This window comes from Xiphophorus hellerii, chromosome 6 (genome assembly GCF_003331165.1).
Source record: "Xiphophorus hellerii strain 12219 chromosome 6, Xiphophorus_hellerii-4.1, whole genome shotgun sequence".
NCBI classification, from domain to species: Eukaryota; Metazoa; Chordata; class Actinopteri; order Cyprinodontiformes; family Poeciliidae; genus Xiphophorus; species Xiphophorus hellerii.
The window spans coordinates 25,307,479-25,335,013 of record NC_045677.1 but is presented as its reverse complement, the minus strand read 5'-3'; the positions used below and the strand labels follow the sequence as shown (position 1 = coordinate 25,335,013).

Sequence of the window (27,535 nt, the reverse complement as noted above, 5' to 3'; positions counted from 1 at the left end):
GTTGTACACTGAGGTGGTAATTCAGCCATTTGATTCTGATGTGTTTAACCAGGGGGACATCTAAAAGTTGCAGGACATCGGCCTACAGGCCTGGATGTGAAGACCCCTCCCAAATGGTAGAAGTTTTCTTTTGATATTGGCCCTTAGAGCTTCTTAATCTGCTGAGTCCAACTAATCTGTATTCATAAGAATGCTATGACAGCTATGCACTGAAGGTAAAATATTAACTGCTAATATCCTTTTAACAGAACATAACTTTTACTATTCTTTAAAACTTGACAATGTTTTATACAGTAAAAAAATGCACCAAGGATGTATTGACTTTTTTCTTCTTGTATTTTGGAATTTAATACAATTTTTGTAACGGTTGCAAATACATTTTTCTGGAATCTTTTGGATTAAACTGTGGTCAAAAATGAAATACATATTGAAAAATAAAATACATGCATATTGATATTTTTAAATGAATATTTTAAAATTTAATTTATTTTAATTGTCTAGATCCAACTATTATGCAGTTTTAAAAAGTACAAGCTCACATGCATAAAGAAACTGTTTCGTTTACCTCAATCTGCCTCCCGTTTTAAAACACCCCGCTTGGAACAACAACATCCGCATCGTCACTTCCGCTCACTGCCTGACAAACATGGCGCTGCTTTTAAGGTCAGTACGTCTGTCACTTGTAACTTTGGGCACAGGGACAGCTTTTTTCCTAGTTCTCCCTGGGTAGCTCGTCACAATAACTTGTACAGGACGTAAATTTGTTAAAGGTGAGGACATTTGGTGAAATGTGACTTCAAATTTCCGGTCATAATGGAACGTTTTTTTATGAATGCTATGCTACATAGTTAGCCAACTGGCTAATGCTACATGTTTCCAGAAGCATTGAATCGCTCACCTAGTGGACTTTGACTCTGAATATAATAACTGGCTGATTGAAACGATTGTATTTACCTCTTTTTACGCTTTATTGTGCGATTAGATGCACATTTAGTCCGCTGGAGTTTATCCACATGCTTTTAATGGGTTTGTTTTCTTGTGTGTAAAGCTGTGCGCCTGCTGACTGGATGCTTTTCTGAAGAGGATGTCCTCTAAAATCTTTTTGTGAACAGAGGAAAGTGATATGAGATAATCGGTGTTTAATTTTAAAACATGCTCATCCTTTTAAACTACTTCGTCTCCTTCTGACCTGAGTTCATAAGAAGTGAGCTGCGCTAGTTATTTCAGTCAAATGTTTTGAAAGAAAGTACAATTTAAACATGTAGATTGACATTAAAAAGAACAGTTTTGTAATGTAAAGCATTAAGCTGCTTTACATTACATTTTCCTATAAATTTGTATTGCACGATGTGTTGTGTTCATTTTTATTTCCAGAGTTTAACTGAAAGCAGCTCTGCTCCTCCTGCTTCTACCTACATTTAACATTTTCCTTTATTTTTTTTATTTGCAGGACTTTGTCCCGTCAGGGTGTCTGTCTCTCAAAACCTCACTACCATGTCCTCTACAGACAGTAAGTTTTGAGCTTGTGTGAAAATCCACATGAATAATCTTTCATTTCTTACAGTAGCCTCTTTCACTAAAACAGTTCCTGGATATCACTTCTCTTTGAGGCATGTATGTCTGTTACAAATTGCTGGGTTAAGATTTTGTAAAGAAGTTTGACATTATGGAACCAAAGGAGGCGTGAGGTGGAACTGTGGTTGTGAAGTGTTTCCGTGTACTATTGTTTTTGAAACAATAACAAAAAAGTTTCTCTTGCTTCAAAATCCTTCCTCTTATTCCCCTCAAACAGTTCTGTTGTTTATAACTTCAAATCCCACAGCTGGCTGAGACAATGAAACATACACTATAATTGCATCACATCCTCGAGCCACAACATTGGCGTTTCCTTTGATTAATCAACACAAATGGCATTGTCACTACCTGTCAGTTATGTTTAGATTAATCTGCCATTTCTCCTCCTATTTCAAACACATCACAACTTACACTAATTTGTCTCAAGTCCATCTTAAAATGTTTTGTGAAAAGGTCTACTGATTCAAGCAAACCAGTGAGCTGCTTTTCAGTTTGCGTCTTGAATTGGCCCTTTCAGCCAATTCCTTTTTTTAGGAATCTTGGCATAACCATTGGTTCTTGTTTGACTTTAGATACACATGTTGAGTCTGTGGTTTGTTCCTGTTTATATAATCTGAAAAATAGTTCCAAATGAAGCTCCATTTATACTCACATCCTGAGATTGAGATCATCACTCATGCTTTATTTTTCATCTTTTCATAGCGCTGCATTATAAACACTTCTTAGCAAAACCTCCCTTGAACAGTTGCAAGTTTTTCAAAATGACAAAAGCTGACAAAATCCTTTTAGTTTTCACATGTGACTCCAATCTAGATGCAACTACACTGGCTTCCAGTTCATTTTTAGAGTGCACTTTAAGATGATTTTCCTGACTCGGAGAGCTGCTCACAGACAGGTCTCAGGTTTTATCAAAGGCTTTCTGCACCGTATATTCCTAGCGGCTCCTTGAGGTCCTGTGACCTGGAGCAGCTAAGATGAAAACAAAATGAGACTGAGGATCCGCTCAGTGGCTCCAAACTCTGGAACTCTTTCTTTGGGCTTCAGATTAGTGGTCTCTTCTTAAAAGCCAGTAAAAAAAAAAATCTTAAGGAGAATAATGATCATAAAAATGTTTGAAGCCCATAAATTATATGATATAATTTAGAATGACATTGTATAACTAAATCTTGACTAAAACTCCATATGTTTATATTTTGAACTATAATAAATAAAACAAGAAATTTGTGTAATGATGACACTTAAGAAAATGGAATTGCTCCATTGGTTTTCTCAATTATTGAATTTGGTGTCTTTTATGACTCTCTCTTTTTGTGTTTTTTATAACGTAAAGCACTTTGAGCTGCCTTGTTGCTGAAATGTGAATGTACAAATAAACTTGATTGCTTTAAATGACTTTATAAGGACTTTGTGTTGCGCTTAAATACCATTTATTTTGACTTGTTGGCCGATATGAAATGGCTCATGATAGCTTTGGATTTGAAATATAACCAGAATAACACAAAGTGACCACACTCTGGTCTGATATTGATATAAGACATTTAACTAAGCCGGTATGAATAATCATCTTGGCAGATATAAACTGGCTCACAGTCAGAACAGTAGATTGCTCCATTTCATACCCGGAATATTCAAGTACAAATTCAGCAAAAGTTAAAGTAATGAAATGAAGGTGGGCCAAAATGACCAGCACACAATCCAGCGTCCGCACATGGGAAGTATGAAATAAGCAGCGGCAAGCCTCTGTTTAAATCATCTGTTCTTTGTTTCAGAGCTGCTCCAATGGGAACCACAGCTAAAGAGGAGATGAACAAGTTTTGGGCCAAAAATTCCAGCTTAAACAGGCCCATGTCTCCACACATCACAATTTACAAGTACGTACAACCTGATTTTTGTGTTGTGTGGGTTGCTCAGAAAACTAAGCAGATTAAGATTACCAAGGTGTCAAACTGACCTCATTAGTGCTGCTTATATAATGTAATGCAATCTTTATTTCCTTACACACTGCAGATCTTATGCAAACCAAGAATAAGGCAAAAATAATAACACCATTAGGTTCATTTTGGTATTCAGTTGCATTTTCTGTCTTTAATGCCAATTAAACAGCAGGAGACGGCAGCATTGCTGTATATTTAGAGCAATAAACATCTTAATGTATTAATAGCCAGTCGCTAGCATCATAAAATCTGCAGTTAAGAAAACTTTTAATAAGTGTTTTGTAAGTTTTCACAAAGCTCTTTTTCTAGATTTATTTTCACTGTTTTCATTTTAATGAAGAGGGACATTTATCAGCTGCACTGACATTTCTAAAAATGTATTGTTGTTACCTGCTGTGGTCTAATAGTTGGATTCAGATTCCTTCACCGCCTTTGGCATAAACATAATAAATATGTGTAGATAATTATAGAGACGTTTTACCTGTCATTAACTTGTATATGTGCCTGTGGAAAAAGTTGCTGTCATGGCTTGTAGTTTTGTTGTACAACTCCTGTCATTGTTTTGCTATTTCACCTTTAATATCTGTGAAGGTCAATCGAGATTTTGTTTGGTGTTTGTTTCACTCCCACCTATAAGCTCATCACAATAAACTAGAAATATATCAAAAAGTTCATTTTCCTTTGTTGTTAAAAAGTGAAACACCTATAGATTTTTTTTACACACATAGAGTGATGTATTTGAAGAAGTTAACTCTGATAACTAATAAAAACCCAACATATATTTCTCAGAAAATTACAATATTACCTTTATACATCCAATACAAAAAGGATATTGATTTAAGAATTTGTTTATTCTGACAATGTTTCGCTAACACAATCATGGAGGAGACTGGACAATTGTTATTTCTAAACAATTTGGCTGTTCACAACATGCTGCATCTAAATGTATTAATAGAAAGTTTAGTAGAAGGAGAAAATGTGATGAAAGAAGGTGCACAAGCAACAGGAAAAACCACAGACATTAGAGGATTGTGAATTAAAACCTATAACTCTTATCTTCAGATAAAAGTATATTTTCAGTTCAATTTAGAAATCAAGTTCCCAGGGTTTGGAGGAACAATAGCGTATCAAAAGCAGTATCAAAGTTACTGTTAAAGGAGGTGTATTATGGAAAATCCACCTTTTAGTCTTTACATTATGTTTATTACGTTATTCCTTCATCAAAAACATATCTGAATTGTTGCTTTGACTTTTTTATCCTCTGTGGCTGCCATCCCCTGTGTGAGTATCACAAAGCACCACCAGCCCCACTCAGCTCCTACAGACTAGTGGCAGCAGCAACTAGAAAACACCTGTATTGTTCATAAAAATACATTTTTCCATTAGCTGTGAGCAATATTGATCAACATTTTTAGAAATATTAATTTAAAATGTATCACCGTTTGTAGGGATCTATGTCATATAAAGGTTTAACATTTTGATATTTTCTAACAAGTACTGCAGTAAAATAACTTTTTAGTGAATTCCTATTGTATTGATATACATTTTTCCCTGCCAGCGATGGTAAATATGTGGCTCCTGTGTTTGGTGCAGATGGTCCATTCCCATGATGATGTCCATCACACATAGAGGAACCGGAATTGGACTCAGTGGAGGTAAAGCTTGTTTCCTCCAAGTGGTGCTTGGTTTATACCATAAAGAAATTATTCCACACACACACACTGCTTCCTATCCAGTTTGAGTCTGTGCTGCTATAAATCTAATATCAAAGTGAGGCTGTGCTTTGCAGTCACTCCTGATTGACCCTGAAAATCTCTTCAGGGCATTTTACTCCCATCGCTATTGATTTCTCTTAAGAGCATTTACTAGAGTAAAAAAAGCAAATGTTGTTCAATTAAACCTGTGGATGTGAAAAGGCAGTTTAGCGGCTCTTAGTCTCATGCCTGCTTTAAAGCACTGAACGTGAATGGCGGTGATGCTGCACAAAAGAGCCACTGACATTGATGAAAGGCGCTGTGAAAGCCGAGTTAAGTTTTGTTTTGCATGTTTATGTATTCAATAAAGGTCAGTTTTCTGGGCTGCCACTTGCAGTGGCACACCCTATCACTCACTTATTCTATTCAACCTTCTGTCAACATATCATATGTGCCAGCAAACTAAAACTGTCACCAACTGTGAATCAGCTCTATACGCTGTATTTCTTTGCTTTAACTGTACTTATTTTACATATTCCAGCCATTATTTTACTGTGGCAGAGTTGAGTGAAGGGTCTTGCTTTAATTTGTTTTGTTGTTGTTTTCCTTTCTTCGTTCAAAGCTCAGCTTTGTGTTTACTTTAATATCCATTCTATTATTTTTTTTCTTTCAGAAAGGAAATGGAAAGACATTTAGTTTTTATTTATTCAGACACAACCAATAGAAGCCAAGGGGCAAATTTGCATTCAGTGTTTTGTAATAGACTGCCAGTGTGTAGATGGTCAGATTCAGAGCCGCTGTTTGGTTTTCATTTTGAAGTTTAGTGTTAGAGAAACCAGAATTGAGGAACTCTGTATGTTGGGAAGTAACAGGCCAGCCGTCAGACTCATTCATAGTCTTGTGAAATAAAGTAATGTATGACTAATGAGCCAGTGTGGAGAATTATGGTAAGAAAATAACAATATGGAGGAATTACCCTAACCTTATCCTGGTACAGCTGCCAACTTTCTAAATGGTTTTTTAAACCCTGGATTGTGTTATAAAGGATATACATAGAAATATCATTCATGAATGAATCTACCATCATTTCCATCTATCTGTAAATCATCACCAATCCGCCTTTCCCTCCATCCATCCTTCTGTTTATCCTTTAGATGCATTAATACGTACATCCTTTCATCGATTCAGCATCCATTTGTCCCTCTTTACATTAGTCTATCAATTAATAATTGCTAACCTGCTTTTTATTCATTCATTTTCCAATCTGTCCTTTTGTTTCACCATTAGTACATCCAGTGATTCATTTATTTCTCTGTCTGTCCTCTCATCCATACATACATCTATTCTTCCATCTGTCTTTCTGTAAATAGCATTACGCTCTTACGCTTAGCCAAACATCCATTGTCTACATTTGTCCATTCATTCCTCTGTCCACCCATGCAGTCATCCTGCCATCCATCAGACCTCCAACTTTTCATCCATGTTTTTTGGGGTTGTGTGCATGATCCGTTTCTGATTGGCTGAGTTGTTTTCTGCGTGTGTATATGTTGGTTTTTCACCTGTAAATGTGCTGACGGGCATTTAACCGGAACACATCCTCATTCCTCACACGAAAGGGGAATGATAACAGAATGCAGCTGAGTTATTTTTGCATGTTTGCCTGAATGACTCTTCCAACCAGTTTTTATTTCACCCATTTTTCATCATCCAGATGTACAGTACATATCTGCTGTCCATCCATCTACCCTTCCTTTAAATGATTTTTAGATGTTACATACTTAGAACCTGAGCTATAAAATTGACATGAGAAATGTGTTGAAACGCTGCACATTGTTTTTTTTTTTTTGTTTTTTTTTAAGCTCCTATATTTTTATTCTTCTTCACTTCTGTTTCCAGCCATTTCAGCCTTTGCCATGGCAGCGTTGATCTTGCCTGGGAACTACACCCACTACTTGGACCTGATCCACTCGTTGTCCGTCGGTCCGTTCTTAATTGGGCTGGCAAAATTCGGCATTGCCTTTCCCGTGTCTTATCACACCTACAATGGCATCCGTCACCTGGTAAGTCGACAAATATTGGACTTTGATTCCTCCCAATATACTCCTTTACCATTTTCATGCTGTTTAAGATTCTTAAGCCTATAGAACTCTGTAATTGTTTTGTTTTTGCATTTTGTCATGATTTCTCATTCAGCCTAAATGGAGATCTAATTTTCCTTTGATAGAAAGCTGATTGCATATTCAGATACACAATCTGGCGATGCTTTTTCCTTTATGGCTTGCTTTATATGCATTTATTTATTTATTTTTATTTTTTTACAGTATTGGGATATCGGGAAAGGCTTCAAAATTCCAGAGGTCTACCGCACCGGCTACACAGTCATCGGCCTGTCTGTCATCACCTCCATAGCTTTGACTTTGATGTGAAGGGATCATGGACTAGATGAAGTGTAAAAGTTTTGTTTATACGTTGTGGCTTGCTATTAACCTTTTTTCATCGAAAATAAAGGATAATATTATGCTGTAGCCAGAAGCTGAGTATTTTCTTTCTTGCATTTAATTGTGCCGAAAACCTTTGGGTCATCCAGAGTGACATAAGGCAGCGTGCATGCAAATATGACCCAGTTTACCTCACACTTGGTCTGGGTGTGAATAACAACCACGAGCTAAAATTATATGCGACCTACATGTTATCTCCTTATTTGTCTAATCACTCTGTGACGTCAAATTCATTAATCACTTCTCCCTGCCTGAAGAGCTGCGACGTTGTCAGTCTGTGCAGGATGAGCCCTGTAATATTTGCGTCTGAAGAGCTGTTTATTGCCTCTCCGCAGCCTAAAGATGCTCGGATGCATTTTTCAAACATCGGGGAAGAGGAAGAGGAGTGTTGAGCCAGTGGTGGAAGCTGCGAGTGGGAACCTGCTCCTCACCAGCAGCTTGCCTCTGGCTCTACCTCCCTCTGTGCAACACAGGAGCTGAACAGCTTTTGTCCTGCAGTGAGAATGAAAGAGAGTTCTGATGTTATGTCAAATCCAAACCCCATTTATGAAGTAAACAGTAAAAAATGCAGATGGAGGGAAGATAATAAGTAAAAGGGAAAATTCTGAGGCAAGCAAAGCACAAGCTGGTTCAAAAATCTGTTTAGATCAACAAAATTTCTAAAGAAACAGAAGGAAGATGTCTAGTTAGTCCAACAGAATTGGTTTATCAACCTATTACTGTTGACTCAAATTGAATATATGTCACCTTGGATGTAGTTTAGGTTTCCTGCTGGAAAACTCTTCTTGATTTTAACGTATTTATCGCAGCAAACCAGAGCATTTCTGGAGTGACTGCCAGAGTTTGTAAAGCTCAAGTGTTTGTGCTTTTGATGGTGCTGAATTCCCTTCAGATTCACGTCACCTCCATAATTGGCCAAACGTGTCTATATTTAACCACTGCCAGCTTAAAATAATTATCTGTGTAATGCTATCGCTTGAAGATCTTCCTGTATGTGTGGTCTGATTGCAGTGAGTTTGGCATGTAAATTACTTCCTACATGGAGTCTAATCAAAGCTACGGGCACTTTTTGACCTCTGCTGGAGATCCACTGAGACTACAAATTGCTATTAATATGCAATGGAAAATTACTTATGATCTACTGTACACTGCAGAAGTATTTATATCTCTAGTTTTGTTGCAATCTGTCATCTTGCAACCTAAAAAAGTTCAATGTGTTTATCTCGCTTTTATGTGGATTAAGAAATATAAGCCCACATCTGTGAAGATGAAAGAAATTATACAAGGTTTTTATTTCTTTTTGTATCCAGTTACTCTCTGAAATCATAGTTACACATATTTGGTAGAAACCCAAATATGTGTAATTTATTCTCGGGATACATACATCTGCCTTATAAAGGCAGTAGAAGTTGGCAGAGGAACGCAGCAGACAGGTTAGGAATACATTTGTGAAGAAGTTAAAGCAGTGTATCTGTTTATGGTCATTCACCTGACATGACAAGTTGGCAAAGAAAGCAAGAATTGAAAACACCCAGAAAGTCTCATGCTGACTCTGGAGGAGCTACAGTGATCCAGTGGAATCTGTTGTGTGGACAACTTTTAGTTTTTTGGGTTTTTTTAATCTTCAAATGTTTTCCTAGACAAAGCAGAATTTTTACTCGTTATAGATGAAGACAATTAAATTGTTTTATGAATTGTCTGTAGTTTGGTTTGTTTGTTTGGTTTTAGTGAGATCTAAATAATGAATTATCAGACGTATATGCAATTAATAATTATACCGGCATTTCAGCAATTTATGATTTGTCAAACCACAATTGACTACATCAACCTGTCCAAGGACTGCAGATGGAAATTAGCAGTTTTTGGCTGCACAGGTACCATGCATGCATGACTAAAAAAATGAATGAAATGTACATTGTCCCTGTAAATAGACAGCATAAATAGAAAGTTGTTGATGAAAGAAAGCAAGAATAAAATCTCCTTTGCAGTTTAGTGGTGGGGACACTGCAAACATGGAGGAAAGGCTTCTGACCAAATGAGATAAAGTGGTGGTATCATCATGCTGTGGGAATGTTAGCCTTCAGGAGCGACAGCAATGCTGATCAGAGTTGAGGAGAAGATGGACGGAGCCATCCAAGCCATCCAAAGCAGGATCATATGTTACAATAGACAAATTAAAGTCCAGACATCCAACTTAAAATCTGGGACATGACTTAAAAATAGATGTTCACAGATGTTCTCCATCCAGTCTGATTGAGCTTTGAGCTATTTTGGAAATAATAGAGGGGGAAAAAACGATTTCTAGACAAAGCCAGAAGAAGAGATATGAATACTTTAGCAGGGAGCTGTAGGTCTTAAATAATTTCCTGTTGTACGTCGAAAGTAATTTGTAGTCCCAGTGGATTTCTAGCTCAGGTTGAAAACTGCCTGTAGCTTTGATTAGATTTCATGTAGGAAGCCATTTACATGTCAGACACCCTGCAATCAGAGCTAAGAGAACTTCTAAGACATAATGTTACTCTGATAATATGAATACTTTTATGAGGTACTAGATAGAGTTTAAAACGGCTCGTTTGAAATTTAAATGCTTTAAAAAAATGTTTGTATAAATCTAAAACTGAGCTTATAAGCAGTCTTTTTATTCACTTCAAGAAAAGAACTCACTAGCTTATAACCATTGATGGACATACAATGCATCATTTCAACTCCAGTAATTTAGGTATTATGATATTTCAAAGAGAGAACATGCCTTCAAGCAGCAGAGGTTTGTTTCATGGCGGCATTGTGGAAATGTGGCTGCAGCAGCACCCCCTACCGGCGGGTAGCGGAAAATGTGCAAGGCTGCGGTCCTGATGCTGAGGGATGGAGCGGATGCTGCACAGCGATGGGTGGGGGAGCATAAAGCAGGTTTTGATGGAGAAAAAAATGTGCCTCAGTCTCTGTGGCGCAATGGAATAGCGCGCTGGACTTCTAATCCAGAGGCTCCGGGTTCGAGTCCCGGCAGAGATGTATGTGTGTCGGTACAGACTTTTTTAGGATGACGCAGATTGAATTTGAATCAAGGCAAATGTGTCTTTTAGCCTCTGTGTCTGTGATATTTTGTAAAAGGTTTTTCAGTCTGCTGGAAACAGAAGATGAAGGAAGATTTGACGCCGTCTATGAATCATATCCAATTTTAAAAAAGCTTGTATGTAAATGACAAAAAAATCTTACAATACAGCTTTTAGTGTACCAGCACAGCACACCTTTTCATGCTCCTGGGGCTGCATGCTCAACTGCACTCGGTCATCACACAAACACAACAGGACAAGTCAGTTTAGTGCAGCCTCACCGAGGCAAAGTCACCGTTTCAGCACCTGGAGCTGTCCGCTCCTCATGTGCAGCGCCAGCAACAAAGCATTTAAAGCCTTTTCCGCCCTCATAACAAGTGCTTAATGATGCCAGATGCTGCGTTTCTGTTCTCAAATATGGTGTAACGGCACAGAGAGGGAGAGAGATGAAGTGTCACTGTGACAGGAAATGGTGCCGTTTTATGACTGCCGAATCCAAATGTTGTGTTAATGTAATGGAATCAAAGGGCTGACCTCTGTTTAATGCATATAAAAAAAAGAGCAAAAAGGTGGATTTTATCTTTTGAACAGCACATTGCCAAAATCTAGAATCTGGATGTGCGTTTCATTTTTAAATTTTTCTACATTGTGGAAAACAGCTGGTTCCTTAAAGATCTCTTGTCCCGGCTCGCCTTTTGTTGCATCTTATTTTGTATTTTCCTGAAAACCCCTCGCCTCCCCCTCGAGGATTCCTTCTTTTTGCAGCCGCCACCATCCACGTTTAACCCCATCATGCCTCCCCACATGCAAAACCTAATCCGCCAGTAAAACTAATCCTTAATCCCTCTCTGGCAAGTTGAACAACCCTGCCTCCCCTCCGTCCCTCCACCCCTGTTATAGCTCCTGATTCCCTAACGGGTCACATGCATGAAATATCAGTAGCCTATGAAACGTCAGAACTCCAAGGAGTTCCCTTTGTTAAATAAATACACAAACAAGTTGTTGCTGGTAAAAAATAAAATAAAGTAAGTAAACATAAAATCATATGCGGCATATTTGAGAATCATTCAGTTTTTTTGACATGACTTTTTATGCATTTTTAAGAAAAGACCCCCAAGGCCAAACACTGAGTGCCATGATTACCATATTGCAAATTATGAAGCCTGTGGGAGATAATAAGGAGCATATCTACCAGAAATGGGTAATGGCTCTATATCAGCCGATAAGAAACATCATACCCCCACTGAGAGCCGTGACAATATGCAGCAGATGACCTCCTCATTTTAGGAAATGAACCACTGTGTAGGCTTAAATCCATCAGATAGGTGTCTACACTATAAAAATTACTAGTGAATTGGGTTAAATTAATTACCCTTGAATTTGTTGAGATTTTAATCATATGAGTTTGTAAATGTAATATTCAGTAAAGTTTATTATTTATCTGACAGGGACAACCTCTAAAAGCATGAACTACTGCTATGAAAGAAACCTAAACATTTAGATTAGCATTTAGCTGAAGATGTTGGTTCAGTCAATCATTGTTCATATTATCCAGCAGGGAATGGAAAGACTGGGGATATGTTTATATGGGTTTATGACTAAAAATTGAACAGGAATGAGCTGAGGAAGATTATCGTCCTTCATTGTTTATTTTAATAAGACTGAGCATCTCCCAGCAGAATCTGGATTCAGCCCTGGAGCAGAGGGATGTTCACCTGCAGCAGATGTGAGAAATACTGATTAGTTTGTGTCTTCATTGTTTTGTTCCTACAAAACATAGAGGCACAATGTTTTTGGCATATTTCAAACAAAACAAACGAGGATAAAACATGTTTTTTAAGGTATGCCAATAAAAAAAAAATTGATAACCCATCCAAACATCTGGCAGTGATTTTCCATATTATAAGGTAGAGATGAGTGTTTTATTCTTATCTTTGTCAAAAGTCATACAAACAGTAGATATTTGCTCATTGTAATTGTTTATTTTTGTGTTGTGTTGAAAAAAAACCCCGTATAGCTGAAGATCTTTAAATTGGAGGCTAGGCTATGACATCATCCTTTTTAACGGATGCTTGTAGGTTTTGTACAGGAAAAAAATACAACAAAATAAAGCTTAATCATTTTCATTTTTGAAACTTATGTAGTGTTTATAAAACATCAATTCTCGACCCCTGAGCTTTGGTGACCCTTTCCAAAGACCTTGACTCTGTTTAAACTGCTACATCAATTTTAGCAGCTAAAATCTACCAGTTAATTTTCTCCAGTGTACTCTGTATCCAAACTGTAGATAAAGTGAACATCGGTGTCACAATGTTGTTCTACAGCAGTGATAAAATTCCTCAAAGCCTGATAAGGTCACTATAAAGTCACTGTGAAGTGTTACAGGGACGTTATGGTGATATTTCAGTGCGTTGAGATCACGCTTCCCATATCTGCTCCATCTCCTTCATGTTGCTCTCAGCCAGTAGGCCCCTGCTCTGGGCCTGTTATCCCGGCGGTGTGGGCCAAATCGTATTATAATCCCCTCCCTCCCCCTCTCCATCCTTTCCCCTCCCTCCTTGTCCCCTCCCCTCCCGCTCCGTCTTTCAGACAGTCTGTTTTTGCTGCAGTGAACGGTAACCGTGGAGAGGCAGAGATAGCCTACAAACAGTGGGGAAAGAGCGAAGGAACAAAGCAGGAGAAACAAGAAGAAGCTGGGAGATTATTCCAAGAAAATAAAAAGAGAGAAGGCACAGCGGTGGGGGAGAAAAAAAAATAAAGAAACCTGCGCATCAGAAGGAGAGTCATTATTGGAAGGGACCTTACTGGAAACCAGCAACAGAACCGGACTCCTGAGGAGGAATATTACGGTGTGTGCGTTCAAACCGTGCGCTGCTTCAGTTTGTGTTGTGGTTCGGGGTTTAGCTGTTGGCTGTGTGTTTGGGCGGACAGGAGACACCTGTCAGTGCTGACGCTTTTCCGTCTCCAGGAATGTCTCTCTTTGTGTGTGTATGTGTGTGTTTATGGGCACATTACGCAGAGCAAGATCCTAAGAGTGCCTGCGTGTTTTGGTAATTTACTCCAAAAATGTGCGTTTTCTTGCGCGCTCCTCGGTTGTTTTGGCTACGATGTTCTGTGGGAAAAATAAGGATCACAACTCGCTGGGAGTGAATCTCATCCCAGCAGCGGCGGCGGCAGACTGGAGGGTTTTTATTTCCTTCTCCAAGTACGGAAGAAGATCTTAGAAACATTTGTGTGGTACTCGTCGCAACGATGCAGGTAGCCGCCAATGTCAACTGTTGTTATGATTATTATCGCCTCTGTTATTACTTTCAACACAAGTGCCCAGCGGGAACTTGTGTTCAGCACGCCCATATATACAGAGAGAGAAAGAGAGAGAGAGAGAGAGCGTGTGGGTTATTTCCCATGCATTCACTTGCTTGAGTTTTGTTTTTATTTCTCGCCGTCACTCAACAGGAAGGGCTGGAGTAACAATGAACATAACCCACAATCCCCCCTCCTCCTTCCATTCCCACACATCCCACTCCATGCAAAATGCTGGGCTCCCCCCCAATACACACACACAGAGGCGCACACATGTATGCACCACCCTGCACCCCACCCTCTCTCCTCTCTCCGCGCCCGTCCCGCTGGCTCTAACTACCGCCGCGGTTCGCTCTCAGCGGTGAGCGCGCCGCAGATGGACAGAGGGATCACCTCCGCGCGGGGCTGCAGCTATTTTTAAGAAATGTGAGAAAGGGGAAGCTGAAGGCGTGCGTGTGTGTGTGTGTGCGTGTTTTAATATGAGAGAAAGAGAGCGGGAAGGGAAAGCAGCAGTGCCAGAGCTGATTTTATGCCCGACATTCGTGTCCAACGCCGAGCAGAGCGCACCGCGCACACAGCTAATTCTCAGCGGGCAGCAGGTGCATCTTTGCTCTCGCTTCCTCTTTCTTCTCTCCTGTTTGTTGTCCGAGGCAGCGCTTCCTTTTTGCGTTACATTTAATTAGTGGGGGTTTGGCCATGAGCTGTCCAGAAACACCCGTATCTCTCACTTCCAGTTGCGCGCATGAGCTCGTTAAAGCGCAATAAATTCCCCAACATAAGAGGATAAGACATCTTCTTCCTCCTCTCCTTACACCACGCGCCCCTTCTCCATCTCCATGTCCATCCCTTTCTTGCAGCTTGGCTTCATCAGCCCCCCTCTCCTTCTACTCCTTTCTCAGCCCCCCCTCTCAGTTTGTTATGACAAAAGCAGATCGATGGGTACCCGGAGCGACGCGTGAGTAACGGGTGGGCCAACCGTTTATTCACTCAGCGGCTGGGGACGCAATTAGTGGTCAGTTGGCCTGCCCGGTCTGCCTGTTGTTTTTAGCTTCTCCATTATGTTCCCCCTCCTGCAGGTGACACTCCAGAGCCTCTCTGCCCTCCTGAGCTTTCAGTGAGACAGGCGGATCTGCGTGCCCGACCATGGCCTTCTCATCAGCCCCCTCTGCTCTATGGATTGTCAGCTTATTGACTGCACTATTCGCAGCTGCGGTTCACAGCAACATTGTCAATGGTAAGCACATCTCTCTCTCCCTCTTCATCTGTCTCTCTTGTATTCTCGCAGTGTCTCTCCTGGGGCCTCTGATCTCTCTGACCCTCTCTTTCTGCCTCTGGTGGAGCTGCCTAACTGTCCACTTGTTGTTTCCTGTATTATGAGAAAGGAAGCAGAGGACCGTTATTAAGCACATGGGACACTCCCACCTCCCCAGACTCTCAGTGGAATTTTGTGCAGTTGTGTTTTTTGAGGAATGTGTGTATGACTTCAACGTGGAGGTGGAGTTCAGCGTGCAAGCTCATTACAGTTTCACCTAAGCTTGTTTTTCACAAATACAGTGCCATGCAAAACTTGAAAAAAGTGTGGCATATATTTAATTTCTCTAATCTAAATGGTGAAACTCTGTAAAAACTTTGTTGAACTAATATTCACTGCTGTTGCATCAGCAAATCCAATTTAGACACAGTTTTTTTGTCTTTGTGAAACAACTCAAGCTAAAGGTACATTTTTGAGTCTTGCCAAATATTGTCATTTAGATTTTATGGACATCTTTCACAAAGCATCATGCTGCCACCAGCGTGTTTATCTGTGGGATGATGTGTGAGGGTGAAGGGTAAAGTGCAGGGTTAGTTTGCTTGTAGATCAGAAAAGTCTGATTTGGTGTTATTTTATCGTCGCGTCTATAAAGTGATGTTTTTGCTCTTTCTGCTTTGAAAAACAGTGTTAGCTCAGCTAAGTTGGACAAAGAGTGTCTGTGAAGATCAAGCTTAAAGTGTTGCCAATGATTGTTGATTGGATTTGGGTCTGGGCCTTGACTGAGCCATGAATGAATATACTTTGATCTTAACCATTTCATTTTAAGTCTGGCTGTAGGTTTGTTCCTGCTGATGTGGAATCTAGTCTCAAACTTGCAGGTTTTATTCCAAAGTTCCCATCAGCTATAACCAGCTTCACTGTCTCTCCTGGAGAAAAGATTCTCATAGAATGAGGCAAACCTTGTCCTTAGAGCTCACTGTCCTCTCTGATTTGATGTTTTCTTCTTGATTCCTTATTAAGAGTTTTTGCAGAACTTGCTAGGAAGGTGAATCAAGTGTGCTGGAGCAGGAACCCATCTGAAACATGTAGCTTGGTGGTGACTCAGTGTGCATTCACAGCAGCCCTGTTTTTTCCACTTTAATCAAACTCTAGTTTGTTTACCTAGAAAGTCCAGTTTGTTTGGCGAGGTGTGAATGCGCAATCAAACTCTGATGTGGACCAAAAAGCAAACTCTGGTTCACCGACAAACCTAAGATTGAAGTGAACTCTGGTGCGGTTCCAATGCATATGTGAATGCAAGTGGCCTGGAAACTACTCCAGGCCACTCAGAATGCCTTGTGTGTTTAGCACAGGGCATTCTGGGTAAATACAACCTAAATGAGCATGCAAGCCTAGCTCTAGCAGGAGAAATAGTTTGTGGTCTTATGCCAAGAACAAAAGAGAAATCAGGCACTCCATTTTTGTTTACATTTTGTGAAGAAGGAAGTTGCACTCATGCCTTCTTCTGAGGTTTTTGTGCAATTTTGGTCCCCAATCATCTATGAGGTGTGAAAACACCTTGAGGAGCACACGTTTTAGAGATAAAAAGCACTCTTTTTTGCCACTCTTTGGTAAAGGGCGACAGATTTGCCCACCTCCACTGTAAACCTGCAATTGGTTTTGATGGATTTTATATGGAGCTTACAGAGTAAATGGGCTGAATACTTTACTAATCTATATTAACAAAATCCCAATAAAATACATGGAAATTTGGGGTTGTAAATTGACAAAATATGATAAGACTCAAAAGGAATTAATTTTCCAAAGCCCTGCACACACAGAGAAAACGAACAAAGTCTGAGTTTCTGTCTTTCGTTCTCAGCATCTCGCAATATTTTTTCTGATGCTCTGCAAACCATCTGTTTATGTTGAAGCTTCATACAACCTGGAAAAACAAGGCAATCATCTTGTGCTTTCTGAGATTGCAGCCAAACACGTTTCCACACACTTTGCAGCTCAGATACGGAACACTCGTCATGGCTAAAACTGTAACTGCGGCTGAGGCGGATGGTAAGAGAGGATTTGATGAGAGAAGCACTTTGTAATGATATCATCCCCGCTGCGAGTACCAAGTGAGCAGGAATACACTGTCCAATGTGCTTCCCAATTACATAATTCTCAAGTGACTGCCTGCCGGTAACACAACCTTCAGAGGGCAGTTTGTACCCGACACAAAATGGCGAGCAGCGATTGGCCCTCGAGCCATTGAAAATTGATTGACACAGGTAATATGTTGTTGCCATTTTCTCATTACAGTTGGGGTTTTAATTGCACAGAGTGTTTGGCACAGAACAGAGATAGATTTCAGCAAGCAAGGAGCCTTCTAAAAAACATTCTCTGATTTGCATTTGGACTATATGCTCTTAAGGGCCCTCTGCATTCAGCTGATCTCGCCTACACATTTTTTGCAATCACACCATAAATGAGTACGATATGCACACCCGCACATCTTTGAGTTTCTTCTGACATCATTTATCCGTATGAGCAATGTTTTAATTTCTTTTGAATTAAGTGCTATTTAGTTTCTGTGCAAAGATTATTAATGTGTTCCTCCTGTGGACAATCCGGCTGTGCTAAGATGAGTAAGAAATTCGGAGCGCGGTGAGCTGCTTAAAGAGAAGAAGAGGAGAAATGGCCGCCCCAGACTGAGCCTCTGATGATGAAATATCAAACTCTTGTCAGTTTGCTGACCCAGACACGTGTAGCTCGTCATTGAAACCCAGGTAGAGGTTCATTATTTGGGCCCCAAAATGATTCTGGCTCCCGTTCAGAAGCGTGTCACATTTGATTAAGGTGTGCCCACTGGGAGGCCTGACCATGCATGACCAATTCTTGCTTTAGTTTCACCTGAGCACTGTTTTACATTATCATGTCAGTCAGCGAGAGTAATTAAGCCTGAGACGTCTGACAGCATTTAGGAGATGAGAAAACACGTCAAAGAGTGAAAGTGAAATGCGGGATGAGGGATGGAGCGCTGGCCTCTACTGCGGCTTTAAACTGCATGTTTTAATCTAAAGTGTAGCAGAAATGTTTTCCCGTATAAAACTTTAATTAAAATCAAATTCACTCAATACAACTACTTTGAAATAAGTCAGAATCACTTAGAATAAGTTAGACAATAGAATCACAATATTTCACAAAGTGAACAATGTCTCTGAATACAACGCTGTATTCAGTGTCCTGAATACAAAATGAAATGGCAAACTTGGTTATGGATAAAGAAATATACACGCTTACAGTGCCTGGCAAAAGTATTCCTACCCCTGAACCTCTCACAGGTTTTTTCCATAATTTCTCTACATTTCCTCTTCCCATCAACCTCAATCAGTTTCTCTGTACCTGCTAGAGAAAACAACCCCCAGCATGATGCTACCAACACCGTGTTTCACAACAGAGATCTTATGGGATAGACCAAATGATTTTGCAAACATCTGATCAGAGAATCTTTTTCTACATGTTTTTTGAGTCCCTTAAATGGCATGTTGTGTCTTATAAATGCAACCTATTATAGCTTTCTTTGTGCTACTCTTCCATTGAAGGCAAACTGTGACTAAATGTTGCCTTGGTTACACATTCCCATCCTAAGATGCACAGAGTTACAGAGGCATTTTGGCTGAATCTCCTATTGACTCAGCCACTTTCTTGGCCTAACTTTGGTAGGTTTACAGTTGAGCCATAGGTTTTTATTTTCTCAATGGGACTTAACATTTTTCTAGCACATTCTTAAATCTTAACCCCTGACTTGTATGCTGTATTTCTTGGTCTTGATAGTATTGTTTGGTCACTAATGTTCTCAATAAACATTAGTTTGAAATAATAAATAATTTATTATTTGGAGGCTTCTGAGTAAATTGGATTGTACTGTTTTGTTTTTATAAGTATCAGAATGGCTGTACAGTGGTGCATTTGCTAGCTCTGTTTTCAGGGCCTTTCTGTAACAGGTTTGCATAGATGCATGTGACAACAAAGGTAATTGCCCTCAATAAATCTTAAGGAAGCATTTCAAATCCACAAACCTGTATTAGTTGAGTAAGGTGCTGGAAAGCATCAGGTGCAGTAACACTGATGAACCTGGAGAAACTGCTGAGAGCCTTGGGGAGTTTCTCTTTTCTACCTGAAGGGCCAGGTACCCTAGAAGTGGGTTGTTAGGTTGTGTCTGTTGAGCATTTGTAAAATCTGTGAGAGAATTGGTCAGTGACTGTAATTATCATGCCCAGCCTTACCCATAACCTCAGCCGGTCTCCTAGGTGAATGTGTGGGTTCCTTTCAGGTACTTTAGCTTCCTCCTATGATGCAAAATATGCATGTTAGCATAATTAGCCACTATAAATTGCCTGTAGGGATGAGTGTATTATTGGACGATTATTTTCTTGGCCTGTGATGGACTGGTGGTCTGTCCAGGGTGTCCTCTGCCTCTCGCAGAGTGACGGCTTACTGTTTTACACTGCTTCAGATTTCATTTAACTGTTTCAGACTAAAAGCTGTCAGTTTTTCTTTCTAAAAATTCTTGAAACTATTTCTCTACTTCCTTCTATTTCACAGATTGTCTACTTTCTGAGTCTGTCACCTAAAACAGGTTAAAATACACTGAAGTTTGTGGCTGCAGCATTAATAGATGTGAAAAAATTCAAGATGGATGAATCCTTCTCAAAGGGACTGTATGTTAATCTTGTATGTGCAGTTTTGCAGTTGACATGTGAGTAATGCCCAAACAGCCGGGCTGAACTTTAAGCAGGAAGTATAAGCCTTGAGCACGTGTCCATCGCTCACATCTGCTCCGATCAGTCTGATTGGTGTTGTTGTGACTCTGCGGCAGAGCTGTTAAGTAGAAGATGGATTAGAGTGGTTGAGTAGTCAGATAATGGGTCTTCATAATGGAGAAGTCCACAGAAGGAGGACCTGGAACAGAATGGTCTACTTAACATAAATAATTCAGCATTATGTATCAGAGAGGAAAAATGATTAGCTCAGCAATCAATGTTGGAGCAGATGAGCCTTCTGAAAGCAGGGGAGCCCATTATTGCTCGGCTGCTTGAGTCTTCAGCAAATTCAATTTACGAGGAATCTTTTGTCTCAAACAAACATGAACAAAAAAATCTGAAAATGTTATTTTTAAAGGGGCAGTATTATGTATTTTCCAGTCACATAGTGTAATTTCATAGCACAATCAAATAGCTACGTTGCTGTCAGTTGTTATAAAAGTGCTACATATTTACTAAATATTATTATGATTTAAAAGAAATCATACACCTTTAGGAAGTTATCACAACAGTGCTCTTCTATTAACCTTTAAGCATTTTTACTAGTGTTGCAGATGTGCAGTTCCACCAGGTGTTTGCTAATTGCTGCCGCTAGTCTGAAGAAGCTGAGTGGGGGAGTCGCAGGGTAGGGTGGCACTGTGAGGTGGAAACTTGGAACCTCGGAAACTGCATGTCCAAGGAGGAGGTAGGTCCAGGCAGGTGTATTTCGCAGTTGAATGGTTGCCATGGGAAATTAAAAGATCTCTTAAACATGCGATTAAAGAATCAATCCGACACTCCAGATATGTTTTTGATGAGGGAATAATGCAAAGCTCAAAAAAGTCAATTTTACATTATACTGCCCCTTTAAAGCATTCCATTGAATCTGTGTCATGACTCCTGACCAACCGCTCAGTCCCAAGTCCCTCATCTCTTTATCATATGAATGTCAAGTCATGAAAAGGACAGTTAAGTTTTTTTCTCGACTCATCTGCGAGCAGGCTTCCTTAGAGCAACTGAACGAATCAGGGAGACACTAATTGCATGCCATTTGACATATCCATTTCCACAGCTGGATGTGCAGCCATGCGATGTGGATGGAAAGTGCCTCTCAGAAGGGCACAGATTAGGCATGCAATTGGCCGGCTGTGCCCTGGTTCTGTAATGTTGACCCAATTACCCCGGGGCTGTGGTGGGGAGCACAGGGTCGGTTCAGTCGACAACAAGCAGAGCGACGTGCCGCGACCTCCCATCAGCCACCTGGCTCTTAGAATCCACAGCATACCCCAGCAGGAAGTTTGCTTTTGTGACCAGAAACATGCCTAATTGTTTATTTACTCTACGAGTTCTGCTGGTCGGAGCCACTGAATGACTCCCGATACCTCCAGCTGAGGCTGGTAATGAATAAAGATTAAAGGATGGGAGCTGTGTGCACTTGTTGTTTGTGTGCTAAGATTTACAGGCGGGAAGACTCTGCATGTCTGCCAGCGGTTCACTTTATCCTCAGACAAAATGGGTTCCTTCCCCATTGGACCAGCCCTTTCTCATTGGCTCAAAGCCCACTTCCTGTGTGCACTGCTGTTATTTGCTGTTGACTTCCTGTGTGCCAAGATGGGGGAATATTTGGCTAATACGCTTTACAGCTAGCACACAATAGCAGTAGGCGGTTTGGATGAGAGGCCTCTGCCTGTTAACAAGGCTGACTGATAAGCAGTGACTCATTAACAAGCTGAGGTACACAGAGCCTGGGGGAATTGCCGCCTAGCCACTGTGACATTAATAAGAAGCCTAAGCTATTTTTCCGTTTGGCTCCAGTGGTATAGGACTCAACTATTTTGGCTTCTTCTTAGTGTTGGCTATTTAGAGGCTATAGTGTTCTTCCATCTGTTGCAGACATTGCTTACCTTGTCTGAACGGAGTCTGGGCTGATCAGTATTGTCAGAGAGGGCTACAGTTAATGGCATCTGCTGCGTTATTGGAAAACTAGACACCCCTCATTAGCTTTCTCCTGATTCAGAAACATCTGGGGAGGAGCAGATTTAATTCTTCTTCCACCACTATGCTTCAGTAGTATATTCTACCCTATATCCTGGGTTCTATTAAGACTGATGAACGTTCTGACATTGTTTAGATCCAATTAAGTATCTTAAACACGTTGAGTACATTGCTGGAGAGGTTGAGACCTTGTGTTTCCTGTCAAAAGTTTACCTCCAAAGGCACATTAGATCCATTGTCTTGTACTTTTATCCTGCTTTGATCCTGCAAGTGTTTTGTCGTCCAGATCAGCTTTGTGATAACAAATTGGATCCCGATTGGCTGACATTAGATTGCAACAGATTCCCGTCTGGCAGAAACCCAATTATTTCTCCTGTTCATCATGCCGATTAATTAAGGCACTGTGGCTGATTGATTAAACTTCTAACAAAGCTCCAGCCATGGGCGCCAGGGCCCTTGGGAGGATTTTCATCTCGCTTTACACCCACTAGTGTGTCTCCATATCGTCGTCATAGATTTACAGAGCTGCCATAGGCATAAAAGAAGGGAAACTGAAAGCTCCACTAGAAAAACTGCATTTTCTGCAAAAAGGCATTGTGAAAGCTATGAGGTAAAGTAATGAGCCTACATTAACTTAAGAACATGAAATGACAGTTGAATTGTACAAAATCATTTCAGATTTTGCTACGAACTTGTAAAACACATTCCAAAAAAATACAATGGCTTAATACTAAGTTAATACTTTTTATGGACTTTTTCAACTTTGCAGTTATTAAATAAAAAATTTATTTATGCTTAATTACATATGGTGAAATATGAAGATGACAAACTGAACTACATGGATACAGCTTAACTTCGTCAAAGTTTTTCGGATATTGAATTGTCATTTATGCTGTTGTAAAAATATTTTTTGCCTAATTTCTTTGCAATAAGTTCATGCAAATTGTTCCCTAGTTTTAGTTTTAATTTAGAATAATACCTTTTTTTAGACAGTTTAATTACGATCTTGCAGTAAAATGCATAGAAGGAGTCTTAGTTTTTCACAAATTTGGTAGGTATAATAAAGTTAAATTGTTTAACTCTACATTTATATATAAATTACTCCATCAGTGACCACTTGTGTTACTACTTTGGGAATACAAACTTCATTCTAACTATTTTTTTGCTTGACCATATGTTTGTTTGAAAATCAAAATGTCATGAAATGTTTATTACATTTGAATTTGACAGCCGTGCACCCTCGAGATAAGAAAAAGCATTTTTGTAAATGTTCATCTAAGAATTCTTAGCTTAGCATGTATAATTACTGTAGTTGAGGTTTATTCTCATGTAATAATGTCTGATCCAGCTGATGGCTTTCAAACAAAACAGTAACAAAGGCGACTCACCCAGCAAATCTTAGTCTGAAAATAAATATAAATCTATTCCAAATCTATGCAAGTGTTCTGACTGCTGTGGTGAAGATTTACTCAGCTCAGGTTGCTAGATGCTTGAATTTGAACGGGGAATTGATGGCATACTTTGTGATTAAGTTGGCTAATAATATTCTGAGCAGTTGGGGCACTGATAAATCATAAAAAATCAATCCAAGGTGGTTAATTGAACTTAAGTGTGGTTTTTGTTGTGATCAGAGATAAAAGCAACACAGATACTTCAAAAATGTGAGAAACTTGTGATAAAATACATCCTAAACCTGCAGATGAAAAACAGATTTCATTGACTGTAATTTGTTTTGTAATCTATCTTTTGTTTTTTTTAATGTTATGTTTATGTTATGTTTTTTTTATGTTCCAAGGAAACCCCATTTAATTTCTCCAAGTTTAGATCTGATTTGAAAGCTTCCCATTTATTTTCTATGGAAAAAAAATATCTGTAAAAAGTTAAGCTTTTAAAAAAATTTAAAAGTTGGAAAACCAGGTATTTGACGAATGAGGTGAAGGTTCTGAAAGTTGAATGCAGGAGTTAGTTTCGACAGAGTTGCAGCAGGATCACAAGATGCAAGTGTTTATAAGAAATATTTTGCCCAACTAAATGTGAGGCAGTCAGATTGTAGAGGTATCAAGAGTGTCCAAAGAAGTCTCCATTATACCTTGTCAATTTGAGGAAGCTCACACCCACCGAGACCCATTCAGCCATTGAGAGATTACATCAGGACAGATCAATCTTGCTCGCTACCATCATAATAATAGCAAAAGCCATTTAGAGACTGTAAGAGAGAAGGGCTCTTGAGATTTTACAAAATGTTAACAGACTCTGCTACCTCTCAGGTGCTATTAGGAGACAAATCACGCTGCAGCAGCTGAGGGTCGAGAAAATTAGGGGTCCTGCATTTTGCGAAGAGTCGGCTTTAAACCATCACTTCACAAAGACGCAGTGGATTAAACAAAGCCAAACAAAAACGCCAGCTTTGAAATACATTAAATCACCTCTTTTTCAACTAGAATCCTTGTTTTTGTAGTTGGCTTCTCTTCTTGATCAGGTTGCACTCTTTTAAATCCCCCTCAGCTCTACCTCCAAATGTCATATTCTATCTCCTAGAAATCTCTGTGGGAGTGATTTAATAGATTGCCGTTGAGATGGAAATTACCCTTTCTGTTGTTGATGCAGCTGGTCAGATCAAGGACCTTCTCTCTGAAAAGGTGTGTAGTCATACCTAAAAGAAAGTTCACCCTCCATTAATTTTAGGATTGTTTTCGGGAGACATAATAAAAATAATATTTCAGAGTTTCTAATTTCTGTGAATATTTAAATCAGACCTCAGAGCAAATAAGCAGATTCATCACCGCCATTATTTTTTCAAGAAAAAAAAGACAAAAAATTGAGTTGTACAAAACTAAGTTCAATGCCAAGTTTTGACCACCTCAATAATAAAATGAGTTTTGGCTTTTTGATCCTTTTTTAGTAAAATGTCAAGATGGAAAGATAGTGAACTTTGCAGCAATTCACTACAATACCAGACAATGCAAACCTCAAACAAACTGTGAAAACATCTAAGGGCTCCATGTTAGTCTCTGGAGGACTCAGTGAATATGTTAAATGTTAAAGTGCCAAGTCTTTGTTTAAAAGAGTGGCCAGAACAAATTTCCTTCCCTCTAAAAATAGAGTATGGCATCACAATATGAAGAGTTGCATATGATTGAACCATAGACCTCTAGAGAAAAGTCCATTGGTGAGACAAAATCAAAGTATAGATGTAGAAATGTTTGAAGAAGCCCAAACACCTCATTTAATAGTTAAACACAGTGGGCAAGGGATAATGACTTCTTTTTTAGTAACAGTACCTGGATGCGTTGGAGTCATTGATCTGGCCCTGAGCTAGTCTGAATACTCAAGTATTCCACAGTCAAATGTGACTCCATCTGTATGGCAGATCAGGCTTGGCCCAATCTTGTTCATGAAAGCAAAGAAACAATATTAAACAATAATAAGTGGTTGAAAATGCTTTCACAACTGTGTAAATTAGGATTACTTTTGTTCAAAGTGGTAAAGGTTGTTGTACAACGTAATGAATCATGGAGTGTACCCAGGTTTTCACACATGGCTTTTAAATTTTGACTTATTTGTTGAAAACTTATTGACAGTAGTGAATCTGTTGTAAGCTTTTGGACACTCAAAGGGGACCTACTATGCAAAATTTACACTTTTCACATTTTTCTCCTTGGGTTTAGGTTTCTACTGCTTCTGAAAAACAGCCCAAACGCTTAAAACAAACCACCCAACCGGATTCTGGAACAAAGTTAATATTCTTTGGCGTCTGGAAAATGAGCCATTTCAAAAACCTCCGGAATGTAATGTCACAAATCACCATTCACGTCCCTCATCTAGCAACCGCAATTGCTGCTGGAAAAGACAAGTGTTTTGCTGTTGACATACCATCCTGAAAACACTTACTGGATTCTTGTTCGTTGTGCAGGAAGCTCCACTTATGCTTGTCAAAGGTGTACAATTGCATAATTGTGCATCTGTTTGTAGCTATTTTCACATGCGAGAGTAAATGTTGAGTTGAGGGGTGTGGCCAGCAGCAGTTTATTTGGATTTAAAGTGACAGAGGCCCTAAAAAGGCTAATATAAGCAGAACTGAGCAGACTACAATCTCATTATCTAAATTATTTGGTGCAAAAAATTTAATGAACATGTTTTGTATAGACAATAGACCTATATTAACATTTTCAAAAAGGCATAATAGGTCACCTTTAAAGCTAACCTTGAAAGGACCCCACCTTTTTCTCCTGATCTTTGAAATGAAATGTAGGGTGTACTTTTTTAAAACCATGACTGAATGTGCTCGCTGTAGTCATTGTGTTTCTGTGTTAAACTCTGACCGTGACGGTGTGCCAGAGGACGTGAGTGCATGGCTGTGGAGTACAGCATTTTGTATTGATTGAGTCTGAGTGCCGAGGGTTTCCCCCGAGCGCTGGAGCTCCACCACCAATGAAACAGCAGAGGCTGCTCTTGTTTATTGCCTCTTTTTGATGATGCCATCACTTCAGCTCATAGAAAGCCAGTGTGTCTTTGGGGACATCTTATCACCGATACCACAGCCATAAAGCCCTTTTGAACTCACCTGTGTGCTGTTGAGGGGAGTGTTCTCCAGTCCGGTTTGTGTCGGGGATATTGCTGTCTGCACGCTGGATGTCCGGCTATTGAGTCACTACTAGCGCGGTCATGTATGGAATCAGGAAAAGCGTCGTAAAGCAGGTCTCTAGATGACATAAAACCTGATGGGTGTTGGATCCATGGAAATAAATCCTGGGAAATCATATGTTTACATTATATTGTCACATATCTGTGTATAAGTATCCTCTCCTCCTCTGAAGCTACAGCATCACCATAAATAACATAACTTTAAATGGCTCTGGGGTGTTTGTAATTTCCCACTTTATGATGTAAGAAGCGAAAGAACCGAGTGCTAGCTTCAGCTTTAAGTCTGAGAGAAATCTATTCTCACTGTGCAATATTGTTCTGAAGCAGGGCTGAATATTGTCTTCTATATAAAGGATGCATTTATTGTTTTAGTTGCAAGTTTTATTGTGAGGCTGTTGCATCATTATTAAAGTTTTCCTATTGTGAACAGCAACTCAGAGGTATTCATTTAAGCTCTCTGGTGCACTGCTGTGCTCTTTATGCTTGACGATCACATCATACTGCTCTGCTAAAAGTCTCCTTCTTCCAGTACGACTCTGCTATTAAAATGCAGTCTGTATCATTTAGATAAATGCCTCTTACAGTAGTCTGCACTTTGAGTGCGGACTTCCATCATCATTTAAGATGGAATTGTAATTGGATAAAAAGTTTTTTCATTCAGCCAGTTCAAGAACAGGTAGTTACCAGTTTGCATTGTCTGAAAGAACAACTATGACAGGTGCAGGATCATTACATCCTATTCTATAGAGCCGACGTTTGCTTTTCAGTGAAGTGGAAAAGGTCGTCTTTTATGGTCCTATCCTGGAAGTCCA

At 39.5% G+C, this 27,535-nt stretch overlaps 2 protein-coding genes and 1 non-coding gene across 7 annotated transcripts in view; all 3 read left to right on the top strand.

The window, feature by feature from the left end:
- Window positions 1-609: 609 nt before the first annotated feature.
- On the top strand, window positions 610-7,735 carry sdhc (succinate dehydrogenase complex, subunit C, integral membrane protein). 2 transcript variants are annotated; one of them, XM_032566562.1, is made up of 6 exons: window positions 610-663; window positions 1,451-1,510; window positions 3,345-3,446; window positions 5,103-5,164; window positions 7,100-7,263; window positions 7,525-7,735. In XM_032566562.1, exons 1-6 carry the CDS (start codon window positions 647-649, stop codon window positions 7,627-7,629), a joined length of 510 nt encoding a protein of 169 aa, XP_032422453.1. In that variant the 5' UTR covers window positions 610-646; the 3' UTR covers window positions 7,630-7,735. The 2 variants fall into 2 exon arrangements, with proteins under 2 accessions (XP_032422453.1, XP_032422454.1); XM_032566563.1 differs by lacking the exon at window positions 610-663 and adding an exon at window positions 748-770.
- A 2,901-nt stretch (window positions 7,736-10,636) lies between these two features.
- trnar-ucu (transfer RNA arginine (anticodon UCU)) lies at window positions 10,637-10,710 on the top strand. The gene has a single exon. It is a non-coding gene; the product is annotated as a tRNA-Arg (tRNA).
- A 2,619-nt stretch (window positions 10,711-13,329) lies between these two features.
- Window positions 13,330-27,535, top strand: part of cadm3 (cell adhesion molecule 3) — a 154,119-nt gene continuing 139,913 nt past the window's right edge. Inside the window, exons 1-2 of one of the 4 annotated variants that reach the window (XM_032565154.1) lie at window positions 13,330-13,600; window positions 15,131-15,288. In XM_032565154.1, the coding sequence (XP_032421045.1) occupies window positions 15,198-15,288 (91 nt within the window). In that variant the 5' untranslated portion in view covers window positions 13,330-13,600; window positions 15,131-15,197. Of the gene's footprint in view, window positions 13,601-13,703; window positions 14,010-15,130; window positions 15,289-27,535 lie in introns of those variants that run through there. The other 3 variants (XM_032565152.1, XM_032565153.1, XM_032565151.1) reach the window with 3 other exon arrangements.